Source organism: Mytilus galloprovincialis, chromosome 11, assembly GCF_965363235.1.
Source record: "Mytilus galloprovincialis chromosome 11, xbMytGall1.hap1.1, whole genome shotgun sequence".
In the NCBI taxonomy this organism is placed as follows: domain Eukaryota; kingdom Metazoa; phylum Mollusca; class Bivalvia; order Mytilida; family Mytilidae; genus Mytilus; species Mytilus galloprovincialis.
The window spans coordinates 8,672,211-8,685,657 of NC_134848.1; the positions used below are offsets into that span (position 1 = coordinate 8,672,211).

At 30.8% G+C, this 13,447-nt stretch overlaps 1 protein-coding gene across 1 annotated transcript in view; it reads left to right on the plus strand.

Annotated features, from left to right (window-relative positions):
• Positions 1 to 13,447, plus strand: part of LOC143052021 (uncharacterized) — a 208,533-nt gene that overhangs the window by 27,385 nt on the left and 167,701 nt on the right. The window contains exons 14-18 of the mRNA XM_076224995.1: positions 2,287 to 2,328; positions 4,631 to 4,729; positions 7,373 to 7,417; positions 8,191 to 8,235; positions 8,831 to 8,887. Coding sequence (XP_076081110.1) covers positions 2,287 to 2,328; positions 4,631 to 4,729; positions 7,373 to 7,417; positions 8,191 to 8,235; positions 8,831 to 8,887 — 288 coding nt within the window. The remainder of the gene's footprint in view (positions 1 to 2,286; positions 2,329 to 4,630; positions 4,730 to 7,372; positions 7,418 to 8,190; positions 8,236 to 8,830; positions 8,888 to 13,447) is intronic.

The following is a 13,447-nucleotide window of genomic DNA, read 5'->3' on the forward strand; positions in this document are numbered from 1 at the left end:
CATATAGGTTAATGGATAGTCTTTCTTATTCATCAAATCATTAATGCTGTGATGCTCATCATTGTTGTGAGAGCCGAATAGTCGGGAATTTATCGTTTATTTTTTCCCTCATGACTTACTGTCTATTGTTGAAGGCCGTAACTTGACTTATAATGGTTTACTATTATAAATTGTTACTTGGCTGGTGAGTTGTCCCATTGGCACCCACACCACATCTTTCTATATCGAATTCTATAATTATCAAATGGAGGTTTTGTTAATCGTCTAATAATGTATCCTCTTCCAATCTCATAACGTTATCAGAAAATCTCTCAGTAGACTATAAGTTCCTATATTCAAAAGAATTGCTTGGTAGTACGCTTATGCCTGTATGAAAACCATATCGAAATCCATCAACAAAATATTAACAAAAAGTTATCTGGATTATGTCTTTAAAGCAGACCTAGGTCTGGTCTACTAACGACGAAGTTAAACTTGCGTTGCAGTTTAAAAGTAAACTTGGAAAGTGGTCAACAAATGTACAGATTAGGACTGCAACCATCTGTGTTGTCATTTTCTAGATAAAAATTTAAAAAAAACAAAAACAACTTAACAATAGTGGTCTTCTCTAGTTGAAGCGGTTTTTCAAAATAACGAATAAAAACACATTTTACATCTTTTTTTTTTTTTTTGATCCATTTCGGCACTTTTTGTTGACATACAGATTGTTGAAAGCATTTTTTATGGAAGAAAGATGGCAGACGACTGACACCAACTGATTGGAATAGCTTACACTGACATTTCTTATATAAATATACACATGCAAAAAAGTATTGCAATACCTTGATTTTTTAAAATTTGAAAAATCAGCCTTTTATTTTGGATGGAATATAATAAAATATTTGTAAAATAATATTGTAACATAGTTTTGGGTTACATTGGCATTTTTAAAACGAACAAAAAATGTTGGAAAAAAAAAAGATTTATCTAACCACAATTTAAAAAACAAAATGAAGTTTGTACAAAAAACTGCATTTTACAACTTTTACTGTAGTCGAACTTTACAATGTCAGACATTTCAAAATTTATTTTAAGATGATTGTTTACATAATGGTTGATCGTAATACGCCAAATAATTAGTACTTTGTGCGCAGCCTCCATTCAAACGGTTAACCGCCACTTAACGTCTTCTGATTCCTGCCATAAATCAACAAATTTGTTGCTAAGGTAGCAGCAACCATTTCTGATGAAGGGCATTGTTTATTTCATCACGTGTTTGGACTGGGGCGTCCTTTCGCGCACATTACGCCAAATAGTGTCCCATATATGCTCGATATGGTTAAAATCCGGGCTACGATCGGGCCAAGGAAGATAAACCAAATTCCATTGGAACAATGGATCTTCCTCCACTTTGCTTATTTTCAACTTTGGCGAGCTCTGAACTACATTGGATACGGACAACTGTGTGTCTGTTCGTAAGCAAAGGTCCCCGAAATGGTCTTATCGCACGATAACCAGTAGCGATGAGTCGATCTCGAACAATTTTTGTAAAAAGCTCCTGTATGCCCACCACTCTCTTTTTATGATTGTCTTGTATGCAATGGGTTTCTTTCTGACCAAGCTTCATTATGCTTGATTTTCCCTACCAGATGGCATAGGGGGTCATTTTGATCTCGGATAGTCTTTAACATCGTTTATTGCCTGATTTTTATTCTCAGAACGACTAATAGTGAATGGTGATGACCAACAATACGTGCGGTTGTCACAGCGACATTCATGCTTCTCTCATGCTGATTATCTGCCATCTTGCTGCGGTTAAGAGTTGTGGAGGACCCATTACAAGGTGTCAATCACATATCTTCATAAACTTGGTTATTTAAAGTGTTGAAAACAATGAGGATAAAAACACCTGTTTTGCTGTTTACGGGTACAGTAGCTTCATGTGCAGATAAGAACTTATCGAGTCGATAATTATTGATCAAACTCGGGTGATATTTAAATGATGTTTAACTAGTTCTATTTTATCAAATTATATCACAAAAAAATAAAGAGTGTTTTTTTAATTTCAAATTCAATTTGGTGTTGCAATACTTTTTTCCATGGGTATAGATATAAGAGGATGCAGTATGAGTGCCTACTTTCCATCAAAGGCACAATTTGCAAAAATGAACCATAACAGATCAAAGTACGGTTTTCAACACAGCGCATTGGCTCACACCGAACAGCATGCTATAAAGGGCCCCATAAATAGTACATATTTATAAATATTAACACTCCAATAAACACATATTCAATTTTCTTTTTCAGTGCGAAATACATCAATTACACCTCGAACAAATTATTCTACAAGTAAGTCACCAATATCTTTTTGAAATTTAAAACACGTGCTATTTCGAACATTATAATGTGAAATAAGGGAAACTGTTACATTGTGTTTAAAGTAAATTCACCGCATATCACCATTTTACTTTGTTCAAAGAAGTTCACAATGGGTTTTGAAAATTATCTGTTTATGTGTAAGAAATGTAATCTATATAAAGTAAAATGAAAGATTTTTTTCAATTATTCAAAATGTTTAAACAAATACCGAGCGTTTGTGTTATAAAGAATAAATTTAACGTAGCTATTTAAAGGTGACACATTATACTGGATTGATAGTGATTTCTGTTACCTTTTAGTAAGAAAACAAGTTCGGTGACACCTTTTTTCTTTCTTTTTAAACTTATTATAGTATCTATCTTCTCATTTTTTTTATATCAAAACTCTATCTCATAGATTCACAAAGATTATTTTTTGTCAAGAACAACCTATGCAAATTTGGGCAACACGACTTGAAGTGTGAAAAATAGCACTGTGAATCACACTTTTTATTACATTTCCGAAGAAGTTTTAAAGTTCAAGAAGATGCTATTTCGGGAAATATACACAATTGATCACCCTTTATACAACTTTTGAACCATAGTTTACTTCATTCATATTTAAGTTTTAATAAGTATACTTACTTTATACATTACCTTTTTTACTGGAGGAGTCTTGAGTAAATACAGCTGACTAAAAACAAACGTATCTGTATCTGTATTTTCCACTTTTGAATAAGGATAAGTACGCAACAGATTCTTTTTGGCTAATTACATAGACCGATCTACTAAAGAAATATACAGTTCATTGATATTTTTTAATTAAAACTATGATAAAAAAAAAACAATAAGAACATAGGATATCTATCTATTTCACGAAATTAATACATGTTCAGGAATAAATCAACAACAAAGCAAGGCAAACAACGCTTGTATTGCTTTTTAATACTATTTAAGTTAACGTACGTAATAGTCGCTTCAAAATGTATAAAAAAATTGGACATATTCATCTTCTCCTTATTGATTAAGTTTCATTGATTCGTTAAATTAAAGACTTATCATTTTTAAGCTAGCTATACTTCTCAATTTGGTGATGTTTGTTTGAAGCCCATAAAACAGATTGTCATACAGCAGCCAAAAAGTTCATACAACTCAGACAAACAAAGGTGTCTAAGATTAAAAGACAAAGACGTCATAACTCAGTTTTGTAATTAAACAAACATTACCAAGAATAACAAACAAATTAAGTAAAATATAGATATAAGGATGATAACGGAAATAACACTAAAATCTTACATCTGCACTCTATTGTGCCAAGAAACATTACATCTGCTTTTTAGGAATTTCCTGTTAGAAATTTTATGGTCCTGATTGCAAAAGAAAATTTTATTTCAACTCAACCGAAATAAGTTTGTTTACTTGCAGCTATTGCAAACAGGTTCGGCGACAACTACAACTTGGTTTTTCAAATATTTTGACTTTAAGTATCCTTAAAGGGCCATTGACAGTTACTGTCGAACTTTGCATCTTGGGACATAAGACAATAACAATCAAAACCAAGGAGTAAACAAAGACTCACAAAACAAAAGGACATTTAGATCAACAGTTATCAATAATAAATACATTGATATACATTTTTATTTCATAGTGTTATGACCTTTTTGAATACCAAAATATAAGTACGTAATATCGACATGATGTAGGAGCATTAGTTGTCATAACTGTATAGAAATACATGTTTTAATTCATCAAAATTTAAATCAATGTGCGCAGCATGTACTAGTAAGAACCGAATGAATTCATGGTTATTAACTAGTGAAAGTAGCAATAGATAGTCCTGTCAAGCAAAAACAAATGTTGAAGAGCTCCATGAATACATGGGAAATTGAACTTTTTATTCGATGTTCTAGTAGTTTATTATGAAATATATGTAAGAAGATCTGGAATGGTTTTCCACTTGACAATACAAACTAAACAGACTCGTAGAACTACTGGTTTGACTTTCCATAATGAACAAATTCATGTTACTGTTTGGCAAAAGTTTGATACATTCACAATTGTCATTCTTAATTTGAACACTATATTGTAGTCGGTTCATGAGAATTGGATATCATTAATATCATAATCTGAGTTCCAATTCTCCTAACATGATTATGGATCGTACTGAATTTCAATTTGCACTGGAAAATATATAAATATCACTACTCAATAAAACGAAACATATTTCTTAAAAAAAATTGATTTTCAGTTTATATACAGTATAAGAATAAATATGTAAGTCTTTTTGTTTACAGCAAAAATGTTTCAATGTAGAAATGGGCGCTATATCTCCAAACAGTGGCAATGTGATGGCGATAATGATTGTAGAGATAATAGTGATGAAATTATGTGTGGTATGTAGCCGTATTTAAAAAAAGTAATAATGTCACGAACAAAAAAGATAATAATTGCTGTAATTATTAGATGAATTTAAAATACATTCGCATTGGTCAATGTCCCCAGTATAAGTTATGATTGTTTGAAGCAAAAGTATCATCAAGGAAACGATATTTGTGACAAATAAAATGAAGGTTAGACTGATTTTGTACTGCGTTTAGCCAAAAACCGGAACAGCCTTTTGAGCTCACTATCCTAACATATTTATACAAAAACATCCAGTGGTCATCATGTTGCCTTATAAAAAAAAAATCATGATCAATGTGTTTCTTAATAAAAAATTCATGATCAGTGAGTTTCTTATTAAACAATTCATGATCAAAGCGTACATAATACCGGTATGACTAGCTTTTAATTTCTTGCAAAAATATAATAATTATATTAAACAGTACAGTTTGTAGTTAATATTAGTGGAAGAAACGACAAGGTAAATGTAAAAGTACCGGTGTACTCAGCAATTTTCTGAATTCAAGGTTTGTAAGACAGTTGACAACCACATAACAAATCCTGCATGTAGAGCATTGTTACAGTGTGTTCAGTATTATCGTAAAAAAATCTGATGTAATTGATTCTTTTGAAGTCTATTCTGTAAACACTGGTATCGTAATTATTTCTAGTTTCCAGATTTTAAATATAAAGCTAATTGTGATAGATAATTGTCTCCTTGACATAGACAAATATATCATTTTGTTGTAATAAATGAAAATGATCTTTTTTGGCAAGTGTCTTTTGACAAACCTGCCTGTTGCTACTAATATTTGAATCCCGGTAGAAGTTTGCTATCTGAGGGTTTCGCTTGCGGAGTAGTGAGAACTTCTGTGATAACACTTATCATAATTGATATTGAAATGATTAAAGATTAACTGTTTTATAATCATTTTTTGATACACTTATTTTTGAGTATCTAATCTGTATTTGGCAAAAACTTTCTTAATATCGGATGTTCTTAAATTTTTTGTCTTTGTACGACTCCTTTAACTGTTCATACATTTGTTTCGAGTGTCATTGATGGGTCTTTTTTTAGTCGAACCATACGTCTGTCATGCAATATTTTAACATGGTTCTGTTGTGAATTTATCTAAACGGTCATCGGTTGTATTGCCATAGCATTTATTTGAAATAATAAAACATTCATTTAGTTTGTATGTTTAACATTCATACACATGTATGTAAACATTAATACAGACATCTGTTTAGTTCAGTCCGACTAATTAACTCCAATATTTTGTTTTCAGGCAGAATAACAACAGGAAATAAATTACGTATGTTATATTACGCTAATGTGTGCGTTTACACATTGAACATTTAAATAAAAGTATATTCGAAACAGTTCAATGTAAAAATTTTGCAACTTTTTTTAACATAAAACATTTGATCACTATATTTACTCAATTCATACGTATGTTCTGATGTTGATACATTTTTAATCAACGTGATTTTACTTTTATAACGTTAGGTAATTTATGATAAGACGATACTATTATATTTCACGTAGTAGAACGATTTATGTATTTGAAAAACATTATCAAACTTTACAATATAATCATCAAAAGATGTGATATGAGATAACTCCCTACCAAATGATTTCGATTTTCTAAATGACAATAAATATAAGTTTAATGGTAAAATATATGAGAATATTGAATACTCATATGATAACAAGTCAATTCTTTTTTGTGTGTATTTAATGTGAAGCTATTGTTTTCGCCAACTTACTTAGCCTTTGCTAATATAATTTATTTTATCAAGCAAATTTAAGTATTTGAAAAGAAAAACAATGCATACTTTTAATCAGACATGTGAATTCGTTTATTCTGCGTTGTAGTGATAGTTTGACGGAAATCAAACAGTAAAATAAATTGATAGGTCGTTTCTGAGAGACTGTGATATATTTTTTCTTTGATAAACGTAACACATTTTGACATTATTCCAGCTATTATGTGTTATGTATGTACATAGTTACAAATAGATTTTTTGTCAACATTGTCAGACGTAATTTTTGTTTTCTCGTCAAAGTAATCTTATGCTATTTCAATTCATTTTATCTAGCAAATATAAAGTGGATTAAAGAATAAATCAGACTGGTTAACTATAACTGCTCTAGAATCGTATGTGTTGTGATAATTAATCAACGAAAAGGGAACCGTAAACACAATCTGAAGTCTAACTCGAAAAGGCTGAGAATTATTTACGTTTCAAGACGTTACAAAACACTGAACAATATTTAAATGGCCCTCGTATATCACCTGTTTAAAAAAAAACAATATTAACGCCGGATTTATGTCGACAGGATAACGTCACCAGTATAGCTCAAACTGGTTTATTCGTATTAGGGCTGATTTATTCATATCATTTAATAATTATTATTACAAAGCACTGTGTCAAATAAAACATTGATAGTAGAATAATAAGTGTATATTGCTATACGTGTTGTAAAGGTGTTTGGCTTCTTGTTTGAATTGCTGACACTGTTTCATTGGAATACCGGAGTTTTTGTTTATAACAAAAACAAAAATCAAAAGAATCATAGAGAAGAGAAAACACACATGTTTCATGAGATTTTATGCACTCCAATATTCATTATTGAAAAATACTTTCAGTCACTGAAGCTTCTACACCTAAAATAACTACTGCAACACCATCATGTAAGTTTATTATCACGATACCATGTGTCAACGTATTGCGAATTCAAATAATTTCTGCGATAAATAAAGGCAACAGTAGTATACCAATGTTTAAAACTCATAAATCGATAGAAAAAAACAAAACCGAGGGAAACGCATTAAATATTAGAGGATAACGACGACACAACATTTCAAGTCTGTAACTGATTGAAAATTTGTCATTTCCCTACAAGACATACAAAACAAATCATCTTTTATTTCTAATTTGAAGCTTCCAACATCAGTTAAAGTCGTATCAATGTACACGGAAACGTATACGTGTACCTGCATAATGTCAATTTCTTTCTAACGCAGCTCCTATATTACAGAATATGTAGTCTTAAATTATCACATGCAACTATAAATACAAAAACCAGTAATTGTATATTGTTATACGTGTGATACAGCTTTTTTTATGTCGGGTTCGTCGACCGCCAGTCACTGTTCAAATAAATTACCGGTCTTGTTTACTCATCATCCTTAAAATGGGGCATCTATGTTGACTGAATGCCACTGTTTAAATAAAAAACCGGGAGTTTGTTCATCGTGTACAAAACAAAACAAAACTAGAGAAGAGAAAACAAACATAGGTCATGTGAATTTATGAACTCCAATATTTATTTTTGAAAAATACTTTCAGTCACAACTGCAACACATACAAAAAAAAAACTCAAACGGATTATAAAGAAGAGAAAACACACATGTTTCATGCGTTTTTATGAACTCCAATATTTATTATTGAAAAATACTTTCAGTCACTGAAGCTGCAAGACCTAAAATAACTTCTACAACACCATCATGTAAGTTTATTATCACGATACCAAGTGTCAACGTATTACGAATTCAAATAATTTCTACGATAGACAAAGGCAACAGTTGTAAACCGATGTTCAAAACTCATAAATCGATAGAAAAAAAATCTGGGTCACAAACTAAAACCGAGCGAAACGCATTAAAAATAAGAGGGGAACGACGACACAACATAAGTCTGAAACAGATTGAAAATGTGTTATCACGCAAACGTATAAGTCCACCTGTATAATGTCGATTTCTTTTAACCCAGCTCCTATATTACAGAATGTGTGGTCTTTAATTATCACATGCAACTATAAATGCTAAAACCAGTAACTGCATATTGTTATACGTGTGATACAGCTTTTTTTTATGTCGGGTTCGACAACCGCCAGTCACTATTCAAATAAATTACCGGTCTTGTTTACTCATCATCCTTAAAACAAAAACAAAATGTAAATAATATTTTTTCTGTGTATATACATTCGTAATAAAACTTACAAAATCCTCTAAAATTAAGTGAAAAATAGAAAATAAATACTGACAGATGTTTGAGTCTTAAATATTTTAGTATAACAAAAAAGAAATATGTTTTTGTTTCAGCTTCTTCCACTTTAAGACGCTGGTGGACTTCAAATTCAACACCACCAGCACGCGTGTGTAAGTACATGTTGACAACTAAATAGAAAATGTCAAATTGAGCTCTACCAAATTCAAAACTACTTATCAATTGAAACATGATGTAATGTTTGACAGATTCAAAAACCCGACCTATATAACATGTTTCAACCACAATTAAATACACATCAAGCGTATCATCCAAAAGTAAGTACCGACACATCAGACCAAAGCTAAGTAACTAATCAAGCTAAAAATAGACCAATTGATAAGAGAATAACGTGCGTGATCAACGATAAGAGATATACATATAAATATAAATAAACCTAATTCGCAGATACGTGAAAGCCGTTAATGATCGCTCCTAAACGAACGATCACATACAGTAAACCATTACAAAAGTAGTAACTGTTGATATAAACACATGTGAATGTCCAACAAAAAGTATTTCATGATTCCGAGTCTGATATTGTTTATATACGAAAAAATATACAAGTCGATAAAATGTTATTTATTATTATGCAAATATTTTGGCTTAAGGGCAACACGTTGTTTAGCAGAAAACTTCATTGGTATCATTGAATAAAAAGCGATGAATGTAAACTAACTAACGCCATCATTATACTTCGCTTCTCAAGCACTGTATGCGACACACTGTATGTATGCATAAGGATATTTTTTTCTAAATTGTAATGTTATTTACCTAGTTTTGTAATAATGTAGCATATTAATCTATTGCAATAAAAAGTCATAATATCTAATAAAATTTATAGATTTAGCTAACAAAGTCCTTATATTTGTATAAAGTAACATTCGTTTATAGTGAAAAATTGTTTTAACGTTGAATAAGCTACAATTAAAAATTGCTTGCTGGTACTTCTCTGTGATTACCATTAGATAACGCTGGTTTATTTCCCAATCAATCTATCATCAAAGGAAGATAAATAATTCGAGTTTCGTTCATAGTCTTTTTCAAAAATGATGAACGGTTCTTTATATTGGTATGTAATCATTTTAAACGTTTCAAATTTATGAAATCACATTCGTACATCAATGTTTTTGATACACCAATAACAAAAACTGAAATATATTGAATTGATACATTTTGTTATTATTCAAAATTATATCAGAAACCTAAACTTAATTATTAAATAATGAACCTGTTAAGGGGAGAGAATACTCGCATAATTTTTTCGAATTGGAACATAATACAACGGAATGTCACTCTTGCATACAAATGGCACATTAATATAATTAATTAACTGTGCAATCGTCCTCCACCTTCAATGATGATTCTAAATTATAAATATAACAAAAAGTTGTTACTCTATAGATAGTGAACACTAATGAAAGCTAACCCACTGTAAAAATATTTCTTTGCAATTTTTTCAAACTTCCTTAGAAAAATGCTCGAGCCACTTGACTTTCATAGCTCAAAATTAACGTTTTTACACAATATTTGAATAAATTAGTTTAAGACTATTCGCTTCTCAAAATGTAAGACGCAATAAAAATCGTATGCTTGCACCATCCTACCGAAATATGGATTTAATTAAGTCCTGAACATTTCGACATTTTTTCGTATATTTTTATCAAAACCGGTTTAACCAAATCACAAGTACGTGTAAAGATCCGACTAAATACCTATTTCCCGATATGGTAAAGTTGCTAATTAATGCAAATCAATAACAAAATAAATGGTATGAAGAAATTAAGAAATTCTAATTTAGCCTTTGAAAACATCTGATTTCCCAGTGTTTGTATAGTGTTGTCCCCAATACCTTGAAAAACAGCTCTAGCGACTGGACCTGATCGTAAGGAATATAAAAAAAGAAGATGTGGTATGATTGTAAATGAGACAACTATTTACAAGAGACCAAAATAACACAGACATTAACAACTATAGGTCACCGTACGGATTTCAATAATGAGCAACGCCTATACCGCCGCATAGTCAGCTATAAAAGGCCCCAAAATGATAATGTAAAACCATTCAAACGAGAAAACAAACAGCCTAATTCATGAACAAAAATAGAACGAAACACAATATGTTACAAATAAACAAACGACAACCCACGGATTACAGGATCCTGACTTGGGACAGGCACATAATGTTTGCTTTAACCCTTTTCACTATATATTTATGCCATGGGTATTGTTTAAGCTTGCTTATAAAATAGTTCTGGGAAAGTCGTTAACCAGTTTTTACGAAAACGAATCACTATGCTCTGCGTTTAGGTTTCGTCTCTCACTCAACAGCAGAAATAGCTATTTATACGTACAAACCACACCATATATCTTGAACAAGGAAATTATAATACCTTGTCGAAAAATATCCTTCTTTGTAGCTTTAAATGTAATAGTTCCTTCGCTTTCTGAAGAAAGAAAAAAAATATTGTTGGATGTTTTGTTTTAACACTGATTTGCAATGGACCACAAATAGATAAAAAAATCTTCCAGAAATTCCTTGAATTAAATCAAGTGATATTGAGTACTTAAATTGTCATTTAAACCATCGTTTTATTCAATTGTCACTGATAAGTCTTTTGTGACCTGAGTAGCGTGTAGCACAAATGAAAATTTTCCATCCTGGTATGTATGTCGAGTCTATTTTGATTAAAATATTTTTGAAAATTGAATTTCACCAAATTTCTGTGTGTTCTTCCTTTGGCAGCTATTTGGAAAAGAGACTGGATTATAAAAACATGTGCTTGAAGTAGCGCCCCCTTATCAATTGCGAAATTCCAATGAGTTTCAAGTTAGATAATTACATATATACCATCGGTAACTATTTTCTACATTTTTCTAAAATTTACAAAACATGATAACACAAGACTGAATACAATTAAAATTTAGTCTTTCAGTGTACCATAAAGTCACCTATGCTGCACATAAGTGTATTTATGGTCCCCTAAAGTCAAAATAACAACTAACACATATTATGATGATGCAGGCCACAGATGTGACAGTTTATGTTTCAAAATCAATCATATCAAAAGATACATGTATAAAATTTGCATACACTACAATTATAAGTATCAATTATGAATTTAAATATACAATACTATCATTACAGTCTGAACCAATGAGCATATTATGTAATAAATGAAAAGACAAATGTTATCAATTATTGAAATTGAATTTTTTGAAAGTTCATCTCCCCTTGACTATATATTTGTTAATAATAGTGTAACATTTCAACTTTTGGGAGCAGATACCGCCATGACGGATGAAGCTCTTATGGAGCTGAAAACGCTGCCCTTTAAAGTAAACCTGCATCATCTATCGTCCTACTTATGCAAATGATAGAACTTACGATTCTATATACAGACATTGAGTCCCACGAATGTTTTATCCTAAAAATTCTACTTGATACAAATCAAAAATACTAAAAAGGAACAATTTACAGGCACTGTGTCCTATCAACATATCTACTTGATACAAACTAAATTATTCTAAAAAGACACAATTTACAGACACTGTGTCCTATCAATGTATCTACTTGATACAAATCAAAATATACTAAAAAGACACAATTTACAGGCACTGTGTCCTACCGATGTATCTACTTGATACAAATCAAAATATACTAAAAAGACACAATTTACAGGCACTGTGTCCTATCAACATATCTACTTGATACAAACTAAATTATTCTAAAAAGACACAATTTACAGACACTGTGTCCTATCAATGTATCTACTTGATACAAACTAAATATACTAAAAAGACACAATTTACAGACATTGTGTCCTATCGATGTATCTACTTGATACAAATCAAAATATACTAAAAAAACATAAATTACAGATACTGTCCTATCAATGTATACTAAAAAGACACAATTTACAGACACTGTGTCCTAACAACGTATACTAAAAAGACACAATTTACAGACACTGTGCCCTATCAACATATCTACTTGATACAAACTAAATATACTAAAAAGACACAATTTACAGACATTGTGTCCTATCGATGTATCTACTTGATACAAATCAAAATATACTAAAAAAATATAAATTACAGATACTGTCCTATCAATGTATACTAAAAAGACACAATTTACAGACACTGTGTCCTAACAACGTATACTAAAAAGACATAATTTACAGACACTGTGTCCTATCAACATATCAACTTGATACAAACTGAATTATCCTAAAAAGACACAATTTACAGACACTGTATCCTATCAATGTATCTACTTGATACAAACAAAATTATACTAAAACGACACCATTTTCAGACATTGTGTCCTATCAACGTATTTACTCGATACGAAACAAAATATACTAAAACGACACAATTTACAGACATTGTGTCCTATCAACTTATACTAAAAAGACACAATTTGCAGACACAGTGTCTAATCAACTTATACTAAAAAGACACAATTTACAGACACTGTGTCATATCAACGTATACTTAAAAGACACAATTTACAGAGACTGTGTCCTATCAACAAATTTACTTGATACAAACTAAATTATCCTAGAAAGACACAATTTACAGACACTGTGTCCTATCAATGGATCTTCTTGATACAAACTAAATTATCCTAAAAAGACACAATTTACAGACAGTGTGTCCTATCAACGT